At 44.7% G+C, this 14,500-nt stretch overlaps 1 protein-coding gene across 1 annotated transcript in view; it reads right to left on the bottom strand.

Annotated features, from left to right (window-relative positions):
- Window positions 1-14,500, bottom strand: part of PAPPA2 (pappalysin 2) — a 188,695-nt gene that overhangs the window by 24,215 nt on the left and 149,980 nt on the right. The window contains exons 18-20 of the mRNA XM_066624530.1: window positions 13,871-14,039; window positions 13,271-13,403; window positions 5,887-6,002 (exon numbers count right to left, since the gene is read on the bottom strand). Of these exons, the coding sequence (XP_066480627.1) occupies window positions 5,887-6,002; window positions 13,271-13,403; window positions 13,871-14,039 (418 nt within the window). The remainder of the gene's footprint in view (window positions 1-5,886; window positions 6,003-13,270; window positions 13,404-13,870; window positions 14,040-14,500) is intronic.

The following is a 14,500-nucleotide window of genomic DNA, read 5'->3' as shown; positions in this document are numbered from 1 at the left end:
TGAAGCAAGTTTCTAGGCATCATGATGGAGAAATGTTTGAAAAAGTTCTGGTACTTGTTGCAAAATTGGTAGTTTCTGTAATGTGCATGACTACATCCCCCCTCCCCCCCATGAGGGACTCCAGACATTTTTCTCTCCATCTCCATACGCTATGAAGCTTATGGAGCCGTAGAACTCTTACATGCCAGTTTCTCTGCATGTCCCAACATCACAGCTCCTAATTTTGTAAAAAAAATATAAATGTCACATACAGGGCCCAATCCTAACCAGTGCAGGTTTGGTGCGGCCTGGGGCGCAACTCAGAGTAAGAGGATTTCAGTCCCCTTACCCTGAGCCATGCTCCAGTCAGTCCTATGGGGTTATTTGGATCTGCGCCCATGATTTTACAGGCACAAATCCAAGCAGCCCAAGAAACAACGCTCTGGCCAGGGGGTGGTGGTTGGGATCCAGCTTGTGCCGCCTCCCTCCCGAACTCGATCTGCCACCAGGCCGCTCCCTGGTGGCCCAGAAATGGCCCCTCCCTGCCTCCATTCCTCCCTTCCTCCACCCTCTCCCACCCCCTGTGACAGAACTGAGTGCTCTGCTGGACCAGGGCACTCAGGGAGCTGGCACAAAGGACTTTTTGCTATGGACGGCATTTTGCTATGCCAAAATATATGCACCTGTGCAACTTTCTTATGTGGCTATTTTTACTTTTCACACCTTCTGCGTACAAGGAAGCACTTTTGATACTGAAATGTCTGAAGTGGTTCAAATGCCCTGGTTCCAAGCAAAGCAAGACACTAACAATGCTTTCCAATATTCTCAAGGAATTTTCAGCAGTGTCTAAAACACTGAGAAGGGAAGGGGTATTTTTAGCACACTTTGCAAAAACGTACACTTACAGCCCAATCCTGAGCTGCCCAGAGCACCCAGGCTCGGCGGCACCAAAAAGGGCTGACACCGAATCCTGCGCCTCCTGCACTACTGTGGGAGGCTCCTCGGGAGAAGGGGACATTTGTCTCCTTCCCCCGAGTAAGGTAAGCAGCCCCGCAATGGTGCTACTCACTTTACAGCTGACCAAAAGGCTTCTTCCAATTCTCCTTGCCCTTGCTGACCAAAAGGTCGGCGGTAAAGGTGCTCGTGTAGGGCACCCTGGATCCTTTGGAGCTCAGCTCCATGGATCCTCCTCCCGCCTGCCCCTTGGCATGCCTCCTCCTCGCCCCCGCCGGCCTCCCTCTCCTTGGAACGCTCCCGTCCACGCCCCTGCCTCCGGGAGACCGCTGAGCCGCATAACCTGGGCCACCACCCGCCGCTAGCCCAGCACCAGCCAGCGCTGGGCTAGCACTGGTGGGAGCCCGGTGATGAGCCCCACAAACGTGCCTTATGGCACGTTTGCGAGTGTTGCCGCCGATCACAGGATTGGGCTCTTAGGCTGTAATCCCTATGCACACTTTCCTGGGAGAAAGCCCCATTTGACACAGTGGGACTTATTTCTGGGTAAACCAGCATAGGATTGTGCTGGCATTCATGTACATTGCCCTCATACCCTCAATGATACCAAATCAGTTGGCTAAATAGTGTTGTGATGGCATCCCATTCACAGGGAGATCTCTGACTAGGAAGAATCACCCATGAGAAAAATCCAGAAAGAAAGTAAAAGCAGCAGCTAGAGACAAATAAAGGTGTCAAACATGATTGAAGTAAATATTCAAACAATCTCTCTGTAGAAATTTTCTACTCCATTGAAATTGCTAGTATCAAATATCAAAACATCAAAACAGGAGGATAATTCCCACCTAGAACTCATGTGAATCCAGACAAAATATTAAATCTGCTCCTAGGTGCCTGCTTAGTTCCAGTCAGTGTAGCATTTCTTTTTAAACTTCCCCTTAGACACCTCTTGGAATCAAGTTGATCCAATAATGCTGCAAAGTCTGGCACAGAATCAAGTCGAGTAGGAGAAATAAGTCAAAAATGTACAGAGGGAGCAAAAAAAAAAAAAAAGAATAAAAACGCATTCTGTAGACAAAAGCTCCTGAGAAGGGAGATGGATTTTATTTCATGGCAACAAATCTTTTACACTACAGTATACTTTTACTTTGGTCTCCCCCTTTTTCTCACAATGCTTTCACCACAAAACTGGGTTTAAAGCTAAAAGGAAACATTCTTAACTAAGTGTGAACTCTTGCTGGTTCTCTCTGGGAGCACTGAGCACTTCTAGTTCTTTTCAGGATTCTCCAATTCAGAATTATCACACAGCTTCACAAGCACACCCTAACACAGAGCCATGGACTTCCATTCTCCTCAGATGAACCATGTCCTGTGATCTGCTTCAGCCTGATGCATAGGCATAAAATGTTAGTAAATTCTGAGCTTTTTCGATGGATCAAATTTAGGGAAAACATCATAATGCCAATATTTGATATATTAGTCATTCCACAGAAGAGGAATTTCTAAATTTGCAAGAAACCGGATATTTTAACCACAGTTATAGGAGACCAAAACCACAACATGTAAGCCTGAAACAGAACCACTGTTGATTAAAATAGAAAATCTAAGGTTGCAAGTCTATGAACAAGGATTTACAGAGGAGTAAATCCCACTGACCACATGATTTAGGATTGTGTTGCAAGGTTGTCTCCAGCCTAATAATCTTGCCACATTTCACCCCTTGCTACTAAATAATATTTCCACCTTTTCCTGAACATAAGTGCTCTGTCTTTCCTAGCATTGTCGGCCTGGATTCCGCTTGAGTACCATCCCACAGCTGCAGCCAAGGAAGAACACTATAGAGTAGTGGTTCCCAAACTGGGGCGGAACTGATTTTTGGTGGGTAATGGAGCACATGCGTGTTTACTCTTAAGTAGGCAAGTATGCCTCAGTCCATTGTGAAGGGAAGGCTGAGAAGAATGCAACGTCACAAGACTGGTCCCCATCCAATGAACGCAGGCCCAACACACTCTCAAGAAGGAATTACCCCCACTCCAAGCTGACATGAAAAAATATAATAAGCCCTATGGAAAGTGAAACTGAGCCACACATGTGTAAACACATGTGTAAACACTCATGAGTAGGCAACTGTGCTTTCACTCTTATCAAAGGCAAAGCAAAGAGGAATGCCAGGCCACAAAAATGATCCTGATCCAATGAACATGGAACTCAACAAACACTCCAGAAGGAAGTCCCCCCACCATTATAAAAAGAATAAAACAAAGGCTTGAGCTGGTGAAGTGAAACTTTTTTTTTAGTCTCGTAAAAAGTGGGTGCTGGTCCTAAAACATTTGGGAACCACTGCTGTAGGGTGACCAGTAGTGCTAAGATTATTGTTCTCCAGGCTCCGTGTTTAGCTTGTGAAAGTAATGATTGCAGGGAAGAGTGATTTCTGTTTCATACTGCCTTGGTGCTCATGAACGACCTTGAACGATCTTTTTTCCAGCATAAGTGGGCATTTCTCTGCTAACTGAGCAAAGAGGCGTCTTCTAAAGTAGTGGTTCTCTTATATTTAGCTGGGGCAGAGCAACTAACCCAATTCATCCCAATGCTAGTGGCTGTTTGCTGGTGTTTCTTTTGCATCTTTTGTTAGATTGAGAGTCCTATGAGACAAGCAACTATTTATTTATTTACCTATGCAAATAGCTTCATGAATGTTTTTGTTGAAAAACAGTATATAAACTATTATTAATAATTATTAATTAATAATAATAATAATAATAAACCTCACTATTCAGAGAGCATATAATGGAAATAAATCATTCTGCACTGGTCACATTGGTGATTCAAACCAAACAAAGATTTTTCTAAAAACAGATGACAGGTATGTTTCCCAGCTCTTTTGCAACAAGTTGTGCATGTACACATGAGAGATGCTTTATATTCTAATGGAGCTTTTCAGAAAATTGCCTTCTCCCCACTCTGGCCCAGTACTAGTGACCACCCTGGATCAACAAGAAAGCTTCTTGCAAGAGATAAATCACGGCTGCTTATGTGGGAAGGTCTGAATCATATCAAACCTTTCTGGTCAGGTTTTCTCATTGGTTTGAACAACAAAGAGACACTGCTGCTGATCCTACACCATGTGATAGGCCTGTGTTGCCCTCACTTTACTGCATTCTAGTCTTGCCCACCACCTCCAGTCTGGTGGGGTGCATGGAGAGACTTCTAAACATGCAAGTCACAAAAGCTTCTCCTTTTGTAGGAACTATCAAATCATTTTCAAACACATCTCCACAGTCACAGGATTGGCAGCCCAATCCTATCTGCCCCAGTGCTGCAGTGTGCAGTGGGGCCAAAACAGTTTCCGCAGCATCCAGTGGGGCCAGGGAGGCCAGCAGAGGTCTCCTTGGAGAAAGGCGATCCCCAAGGAAAGCCTGTGATGGTGTTATTTGTATCTGCACCAACTATTTTGCCGGCAGTGACATGAGAAGCCCCGTGTCAGGCTTTGCAGCCCAACATGGGGAAAAGGATCAGACTAGCCTCAGCTAGTCCTGCCCCCTCCCAGGCTGGTCCCACCCCCGCCCTCCCCCATCCTGGAACACGTCTCTCAATAACTGCATTACTGTTTTACAAACTGAGCTATCTTTTTAAACATCAAAACACTGTGATTTATGGTTAGAAGGATTGCAGCTTTCATGAGAAATCCCTGCTGCATTGACTAACATAGGATTAGTGGCATTAATTAGGCTATCAGTTTCTAACTTGTTGCCTGTGGGAAGGCAGTATAGAAATACCCTAAATAAGTAAATAAACTAGAATATAAACAATCTCCTATAGACCACCTGACACTTCTCTGACACTTCTTTCCAAATAGCCTCCTTCAATACATGCCCCTTCACCACTTCTTTTTAACTGCCATCTGTCTTCATCGCCAGGTTTTTTAAAATTTTCCTTCTCCTGCCTAAACTGAGCCAATGAGATAAAAAGGGTTTCAGACCACTGTAGAGTACATAGCCTCCTACTATCTACTCCTTGAGAAGGCTAGTGGAGGGAGATTTAGAGCCCAAACCTGAGCTCATAATGCTGGCGCTCTGCTGGTGCCCAAGCAGCAGAGAGCTAAGCGGGGGTGTGGGGGAGGTGGGGAAGAGGCACCTGGGGGGGAGGTGAGCAGAGGGTGGGGAGGTGGCGTTACAGGGAAATGGGAGGCAGGGAGAGGCGTGCCAGGGGAGCAGGGAGGGAGGGAGGCAGGACTGGTGGAGCAACCCTCCACCAGATTCTAAGCCTCTGCGTCGGGCTCACCGCCTGACACAGAGGCACTTGGTTCACCACTGACCTTTTTATTGGAAGTGAACTGAGTAGCCCCATTGCGGGGCTACTCTTGTTTACCCAGGGGAAGGGGACAAAAGTCCCCTTCTCCTGAGGAGCTGCTGGCGGCTGCCTGAAGTGTGCAGGATGCAGCAGCAGCCATTTTCGGTGCCGCCACAGCCACGCGCCCCAGATTGGGCGGTGAGTGTTGCAAATGTGCCGTAGAGCATGTTCACGGTCCTCAACACCAGCACAGCGCTGGAGGTAGCTCTGCATCAGCTGGCAGTGGGCTACTGCTGGTGGATCACCAGTGCTCCGCCGCTTGGTAATTGCATGGACTGCCAGGTGGTGGACAGGTTGGTGGGGGTGTGGAAGGAGGAGGGGCGGAGGCATGCTGGGGGGGAGGGAGGTGGGACTGGAGGAGCTCTGCTCTGCCACATCCAGAGCCTCCATGTTAGGCCTGCCTCAAGGCCTAAGTGCTGTAGCCTCATTGCGGGGCTACCTACCTTCACCCAAGGAGACCCCAGCGGCTGCTCTGTTGCACACAAGATGCTGGGGCAGCCATTTCGGTGCTGCAGCAGTCCTGGCACAACAGACAGCTCGGGATTGGGCTGTTAACCAATAAATTTTTATCTCAGAGCTTGGTCAGCTTCTCCTCCTCACTACCTGGACTTTAGAAGGCTGCAGTCTGTGGTCCATGGTATCAGCAGTGACATTTTCAGGCAGAGTCACAGGGTCACTTGGTAGAACTAGCAAATCACAAGAAGGTATGCACACAGCACCTGGAGTGGGAAAGTAAACAAGCAACAAGTGATCTTTGGTACTGAAGTCACTGAGGGTTTCTTGCGCCTCATGGTCTTCAATTCTGCAAGAAACAAGATGCCACCGATTGTTACTGGTTTCAAAATATTTGGAATGAACACAACAGCAGTGTTGCACATATAGAATCATAGAGTTGGAAGGGGCTGAATAGGTCATCTAGTCCAACCCCCGGCCTTAGGAGCATAGTATGCTCCTGAAGAGAGCATAGTATGACTTCTGACCAAGTCTTCAGCAGTCTATGGAGAACTATGAGTTACATATTAAGCATTACATATGAAAATCTTTTTCAAAAAGGTTAAGGGAATAGACCATATCATAGAATCATAGAGTTGGAAGGGGCCTAATAGGTCATCTAGTCCAACCCCCTGACTTAGGCAGGAAATCCTCTTACAGTATCTCCAACTGATGCTAGTTGAGCTTCTGCCTGAACATCTCCAGTGAGGGAGAGTCCACCACCTCTCTCAGCAATCTGATCCAATGCCAAACCGCCCTTACCATCAGGAATTTTTTCCTGATGTCTAATCAAAATCTCCTCTCTTGCAGAACCCATTGGTTCTAGTTCTACTTCCAGAGACAGTTGAGAATAAATTATTCCCTTCTTCCATATGGCAGCCCTTTAGGTATTTGAAGAGAGCTCTCATATCCCCTCTCAGCCTTCTCTTCTCCAGGCTGAACATGCCAAGTCCCCTCAACCTCTCCTCGTAGGGCTTGTCCTCCAGCCCCTGATCATCCTTGTCGCTCTCCTCTGAACCTGGTTGCAGGTTGATTGCAAAGAGCAGCACTAACATGTCATGATCTTTTTCTATGATCTTAACAAAATGTGACAATCTGTGTGAGGATTCTATGGGCCAAGATAGTGAGTTTTTTTCTTCTTCATTCAGCCCACTTATCAGCTGCAGCTGCCTACCATCCTTATCTCCCAGCTCTTCCGGCATATCCATCACCTCCTACAGTTTTTCCTTCTCATTTTTCTTCCCTAATTCTTGAAAAAAGAACAGAATTTCTGCTAAAGAAACAGCAAGTAGTATGTGCCATTCTGCATTCTATTTTAAATGTATAGCAGTAAAGCACAGTAAGTCATTTCAAGCAATTTTATATAATGCAATAATTTTCAGGAGTCACAACAACTGCTGATATGTGGGCTACAACTAAGATGTGTGGGCTCACTACCTGGGCCACACAAATGCATCTGTGGGAAGCCTCTAAAGAACATGCCGACAGATCCATTGTTTTCCACGGGAAGGAGTTAAGTTTGCTTAATTCTCCCACTGAAATAAACTTGGAAGGTCTGAAATAAACTCGATTTTAAAGCGCTTCATTTTGGCTGGATTATATCCATTATGTACTTGCTATGCTCTTGAAGATACTATGCTATTAATACTTGGTATCTTAGTAAAAAAACTTCACAATTCCTGTGATCCTAAAACCGCAGAAAATTAAACTTAAGGATGATAATTGCCCTTCCTGGCCTGAAAGTCCCTTGCAGACCACATGGTATAGGACAAGGCTTTCCAAAACTCAAAGACAGATTTTGTTCTAAAGCTTACATTTCAAATAATTTTTAAAGGGCAAACCAGGGGTGGGATTGCCAAAATGCTTTTGCTACTCTGCATTCAAGATATACAGTCTAAAACCTCTGTTGTTCAACAACCTCTGGGCACAAGTTGGTGGTTAGCTAATTAATTGAAAGCAATGGCTTCCAAACCTCCCCCTGGCCACATACTTCCCCTTCCAGGCTCCCCTATTCCCTCTACTTAAGTCAGAAATTCTTCTCACCACCTTCACACTGAGGTCATTCCTGCCAGGAATTAATCAATGTTTAAAAATGGGCTCCTGTTCTTTCCCAATATTCCCCTCTCCCCCCAAAATGATTTTGCATACTCTAGATTTTCCCAGTGATCCTGCTCTAATAGACAGGATTTGAAGTCTTAAGTAAGTTGGAATCAGCTCTTCCCCACACATGCAAATGGAAAAGGGCTGCTTGCTTGAGATGGTCTGCACCTCACAAGGAGGGGGAAGAATGTTTTCAGTGGAAGCATAGCGAACCTGAACAAGAGGGCTGTAAACTGAAGGGTCAGGGGTTGGAGACAACAGCCAGAAGCTTATTATTATAGATTATTGAAGCTATAAGTGCTCCAGATGGAACCGCTGTAACTAAGGAATATTTGGAGAGGTCCAGCCTAACTAAAGAGGTGGAAGGGACCAGTGTTGGGAACTCAAGCCAGTGACTCAGACTTGAGTCGCGAAAATGTGTGATTTTTGCTGACTCAGCGAGTCACACACATGGAAGACTTTGAAAAAGACTTGAGTCAGGACCCCCTGAGACTGCACTCATCCCCACGTATGCTGACTTGAGTTTGCCTGTGTCCGGGGGTGCCTGCTTACAGTTTTTGCCACATGGAAAACCTCATGGGGCCAGCATTCTGATGGCGAGCAGCAGGGAGTTCCAGTCGAGAAGCAGGAAAGGGTTAATGCGAGTAGGAAAGGGAGGTGGGACTTGGCTCTTTTCCTGACTCTGATAGGAAGGAAGGTACGGATGATCATTAGAAAAATGATGGGCATTTAGATATTTCTATTGGTTGAGGGAGGGCAGGAGGAGGAGCAGAGTGGCAACCCTCACTGAATGGGACTACTGTCCCGGCTCTCACTCAGTTCCTCCCACCCCCTCCTGCCCTGTTTACAGGTGGAAGGAAGCAGCAGAGAAGTGAGTTAAGACAACACACACACACCCCTAGCAGCAGCTCTGTTTTTCCCATGCCTGGTTCAGCAAAAGCTGAACTTTTAAAGGCTGAACTCAGCCCTTTACCTCAGAGAGAGAGGAGGCAGGGGAGCAATCACACTTTGTAGGCATGGCTCTGTTATTACTTGGGAGGGGGCCCCTCATTGAATGAGCAGCTGAAGAGAGACTACTGAGTAGAGCTGCAAGGATCAGTTCATCCTGGTAAGACTTGCAGCTGCTGCTCGTGACCTTTCTCCTCCCTCTTGCTGCTTCTCTCACTGTCCCTCCCACCCCTCCTGCCCTCTTTACAGATGGGCGGGGACAGCAGGGGAGTGTTCAAAGAGAGTGTTCAAACACACACACACATACTCCCTGGCAGCAGCCCCATTTTCCCACTTTTTAAAGGAGGGTTCTTTAAAGGGGGCGACTTTAACTATCAGAATATCTGTTGGGAGACTCAGGGCCCAATCCTATCCAATTTTCCAGCACTGGTGTAGCCGCAATGCAGCCCTAAGGTAAGGGAACAAATGTTCCCATACTTTAAGGGGGTCTCTGTGACTGCTGCCCCACCACAAGATGCAGTGCATGACCCATTGGTAGTGCTTTACTGGCACTAGAAAATTTGATAGGATTGGGCCCTAACTCAGCAAAGCATGGGAGCTCCAATAAATTCCTGTTGTGCCTGGAGGATAACTTCATCTTTCAGAAAGTGGAGGAAGGAACGAGAGGAGGGGCCATCCTTGACTTGACCTGACTCAAATAAGGAGGAATTGGTTGATGAGCTCAGAGTAGTAGGAACCTTAGGGGGAAGTGATCACAAAGTGCTGGAATTCTCAATCTTATGGGAAACAAAAGGGATATGCAGTGAAACCTGTACCTTAGATTTCAGGAAGGCTGATTTTAATAAGCTCAGAGAAATGATAGGTAGGATCCCATGGGTTGATGAATTAATGGGAAAACGGGCCCAAGATGGGTGGGAGCTCCTTAAGAAGCAGCTTCTACAGGCACAGTCTGAAACAATTCCTATGAAAAAGAAAAGGGGAAGACACCTCAAAAAGCCTGGATGTCTGCACAAGCGTCTTATTGGCGAGTTGAAGATTTAAAAAGACATGTATAGGAAATGGAAGATAGAACTGATTACCAGGGAGGAGGACAGACAGGTAGCCCAGTCTTGTAGGGCAAAAGTCTAGTACTGAGTTTAGTTTAGTACTGAGTACTAAAGCTCAGTATGAGCTGAGGTTGGCCATGGATATCAAGAACAATGAAATGGGATTTTTTTAGATATGCCTGAAGGAAGAGCAAATGAAGAGAGAGGGAGGGATTGCTCCTGGATAAGAACAACCAATTGGTGTCTGGAGACAAAGAAAAGGCAGAGCTGCTCAACTCCTTCTTTCCGTCTGTCTTCTCTCAGAAGGAGGATTGTGCAAATGTGGATGCTGGATCCTTGGTTGATGAGGATATGCTTACAAAGAGGTAATGAAAACCTGGACGACACAGGTCTGCAAATTAGAATCGACAGGGAACTAGTGTGAAACCACTTAATTGGCCTAAATGAATTCAAGTCATTTGGACCTGGTGAACTGTATCCTAGAGTACTAAAGGAATTTGCAGATGTACTTGCAGAGCCTCTGTCAATTATCTTTGAGAAATCCTGGAGGATGGGGAAGGTCCCACTAGACGTGGGCTAATGTGGTACCAATCTTTAAAAGGGGGAAAAAAGAAGACCTGGGAAATTACAGACCTGTCAGTCTAACTTCAGTACTGAGGAGGATATTAGAACAAATTATAAAACACACAGTCTGCACACATACAGTCAACAACTCAGAGATCAATAGAATATAATAGAATCAATAATTAGGATTATTTATCCTAAATAAATAGAATTTATCAAAAATAAATCTTGCCAGACAAATCTCATCTCCTTTTTCGAACAGGTTACTAGCTTACTGGACCATGGGAATGCTGTGGATGTATTTTATCTTGACTTCCTTGAAGCACTTGACAAGGTCCCACATGACATCTTAATCAGTAAGTTGGTAGAATATATACTAGATGATATTATCATTGGATAGCCATGGTTGAATATGGTTGGACAGCCATAGTTGGACAGTCATAATGGAGTTTGTCAATGGCTTTGCGCCAACCTGGAAGACAGTTTCGAGTGGGGAGCCCCAGGGCTCTGTCTTCGGTCTGATTCTCTAACATCTTCATCAATGACTTGGATGAAGATATACAAGGGAACCTCATCAAATTTGTGGTTGACACCAAGCTTGTAGAAGTAACAAACACAATAGAAAACAGTAGAAGCCTTCAGTATGACCTAGACAAAATGGAATACTCCGCTGAAATGAATAACATGAAGTTCAACAGGGACAAATGCAAGGTTCTGCGCTTAGGCAAAAATAACCAAAGATGCAGGTATAGAATGGACAGTACCTGGCTTGGCAGCACAACATGTAAGATGGATCTTGGAGTTGCAGTGGATCACAGGATGAACATGAGTCAGCAGTGTGATGGAGTTGAAAATAAGGCCAACACAATTTTAGCCTGCATTAATAGAACCGTAGCTTCCAAGTTTTGAGGAGTTGTGGTTCCACTTTACTCTGCATTGGTTAGACCTTACCTGGAATACTGTGTCTAGTTTTTGACACCTCACTTTAAGAAAGATGCAGCCAAACTGAAGCAGGTTCACAGGTGAGTGATCAGAGAGCTGGAGAACAAGCCCCACAAGGAAAGGTTGAGGGAACTACGTTCAGAGAAAGCTAAGAGGGGATATGAAAGCACTCTTCAGATACCTGAAGGGCTGTGATCTGGAAGAAGGGACAAATTTGTTCTCAACTGCCTCTGAAAATGGAACTAGATCCAACAGGTACAAACTGCAAGATAAGAGATTCTGATTGGATATCAGGGAAATGTTCCTGATGGTAAGGATAGTTTGGCAGCTGAACAGATTGCTGAGGGAAGTGATGGACTTTCTGTTAGTGGAAATCTTCAAGCAGAGCCTCGACAAGCACCTGCTAGAGATGCTCTAGGACGATTTCCTGTTACAGGCAGGGGTTGGACTAGATGACCTTTTAGTTCCCTTCCATGTTTCTATGATTCTAAAACCCTTTTTGGGGGTGGTAGATTGATTCTGGGGCCAGCAATCCTGGTCGCCCAGCTCCTTCAAAATCTTAGAGAGGTCCAAACTCTTCCAGACAATTTGGGAAACTCTGAGCTAAATAATCATCTCTCTACACACAAACACACACACGCATGCACCTAGACAGGGGAAGTGGGAGCATGCCAGTTAGCTATGCACCCTGTGCCAACATGCTCTGAGATCATGCCCCTGTTCTCCCCATTCACTGCATGTCTATAGAGGCAAGTCTAGACAGAGTGTTCTAGACTGGTTAGGGTTCTGGAATACACACTCTCCCTCTGTTTCGTGTTTGAGCTGAAATGCTTCATGACCATGCATTTGCTCTTCCTATTTTCAACAACTCTGCAGAGACAGACAGAGCAGTTGACATGCTCCCACTCCCCTTTTGTTCAGGTGGAGCATGGGAAGAATGTATGAAGGTCTCTGTGAGTTTCACAGATGAGTATGCACTAGAATTCTCATGGGAACACTCTCCTGCTTCTTCACTGAATGCAATGAACATGTGCTGATTTATTACTGCATATTTACATTTATATCCTGACTTTCCTCCAAGACCCCCTTGCTTAAGGGGTTACTTTGCTTAACCCCTCCTTCATATTAATTAAATTTTAATTAATTAATTGTGAACATTTTTACTCAATTGATTAACTGAATAAATGTGCCTGAGTTTGAATATGACTAAAGTAATAATTCTGAAGGAAAAAGTATACTTTCTTTGTTTTTAGATTATGCACACACATCATAAGGGCATTCCTTCTCAAGAGGAAAAAGGGAATGCCACTGAAAAGAGTGCAGTTGCTATGTGCTTCTTCCCAAAAAATACTTCTGCTAAAAAATATAATTTTTACAAAATAATGCTGTCCAGTTAATCCAGTTAATAATGCTATTCAGTTAATGAAGGCACTTTTAATTTGATAAAAAATTGTTTAAAATTAAGCATTAACACTATTGAATCACCACTTATGATGTGGCTGAATACTAGCAAAAATGCTTAGCTGTCTGTAGGAAATATACCCATATTTGTAAAAGATTCTGCACAATTTGTTAAAATTCTAAAGGACCAGCATATTTCCACCACTGCAAGACTTGTCAGTTTTGATGTGGAATCTATACTCACAAAGGCATGAGAGAGGTCATGCTTCTAATTCAGGACACAGTCCCTAAAAATATTGTGGGCTTGTACCATCATTGCCTCACCTCCCCATATTTCAGCTAGAATGGGGAATTTTATGAGTAAACTTTTATGAGCAAACTGATGGGCAGTCCACTGAGCCCAACAGCAGCGTGGCATAAGACTCAAGAGCAAATTATGTTTTAAACTCATCCAGCCACAAAAGCTTAGTATATTTGGAAATCAACACTCTTACCAATTCCGTAGCCTTGCTCACACTTGTATTCCACAGAATTCAACTCTTGGGGTGGTGAACATTCCCCTTGCAGATCTTCACACAATTTGAATTCCTCTGACCATAAACCGTCCTTAGTGCAAAGGATAGGAACCTGAAGCACAAGAAAAACAGGGAGCTCCATGAAAAGTAAGGAATTCACAGTGCACTTTCCACTGCCAAATTTACCATAAGTAATTTATTTCCCATTCAAGTGTCCAAACATGGTTTACACTAAAGTAGAGGAAAGGGGGGGAAAATATATCAGTGATTATGAGCATAGAACTAGTAGATGACACTTTAATGAGCACTAATTCATTAAACATGGTATGATCTCATGTCTATAGTGTAAGAAATCCATCGCAAAGCACATCTCTGGTGACTGCAGAGGTCCATCTGTCTGTCTTCCATCTGCTACAGAATAAGGCCAAGTGCAACAGCACTAGCAAGGAGGGCAAAAACAGTGGTAGAATTCTGCCCACAAACAGAAACTACCAGATGTGCCTCAATCTTCCCTCCAATGAAAATCTTGTTGTTGTTTTGGGCTAATGAGAATGGGTCCAACAAATGAATAGTCCTTACCTTCTTACTCTGTGGGCTGCAGCCAAGTACACACTGACTGTCGAGCTCAAAGCCATTGGTGCAGTTGTACATCCCCTCAAAGATAGGTGGAGGTGACTTACAGAGCACAGGAACACAGCTGCCTTCCTCCCAGAAGCCGTTTTCCAGACACTGAATATTCAGAAACTTTCTGAGGGAAAATTTTTTTTAAAGCACTGTGAAAAGCTTGTTACCTCACTACAAACTTGCACCACTCAAAAGATCTCTGACAGGCCAAGAAAGAAAAACTGCAATATAGTATTTTATGACAGCTGTAGGGGCTAAGACAGGCTCTCTTCATGTCTTAACATTGAATTTAAAAAGTTGCAAGTTAAAATGTCAGGGTGTTCACAAATTTTAAGTTAACGCTAAAGAGACTAGACAGGCCCTGGTGATTTAAGTGAAACAGTTCTCCTGGGAATTCCGATGTAGCCACTAGTCGGCAGTGTTGCTCTTTCCCACGGATATTCTCTATTCCTTGAGAAGGGAAATGGTCCAAAAGGACACAGCTCCTTATGGTGACATATCTGAGATAAGCCTACCTATCACATGGGGGGGGGGGATCTTCATGTCTGTTTATGATCCCCTTCACCCTAGTAAGGGGCGGATCTT

Source organism: Tiliqua scincoides, chromosome 4 (assembly GCF_035046505.1).
Source record: "Tiliqua scincoides isolate rTilSci1 chromosome 4, rTilSci1.hap2, whole genome shotgun sequence".
Taxonomy (NCBI): Eukaryota; Metazoa; Chordata; class Lepidosauria; order Squamata; family Scincidae; genus Tiliqua; species Tiliqua scincoides.
The sequence above is the reverse complement of the archived record's forward strand: the minus strand, read 5'-3'. Positions and strand labels throughout refer to the sequence as shown.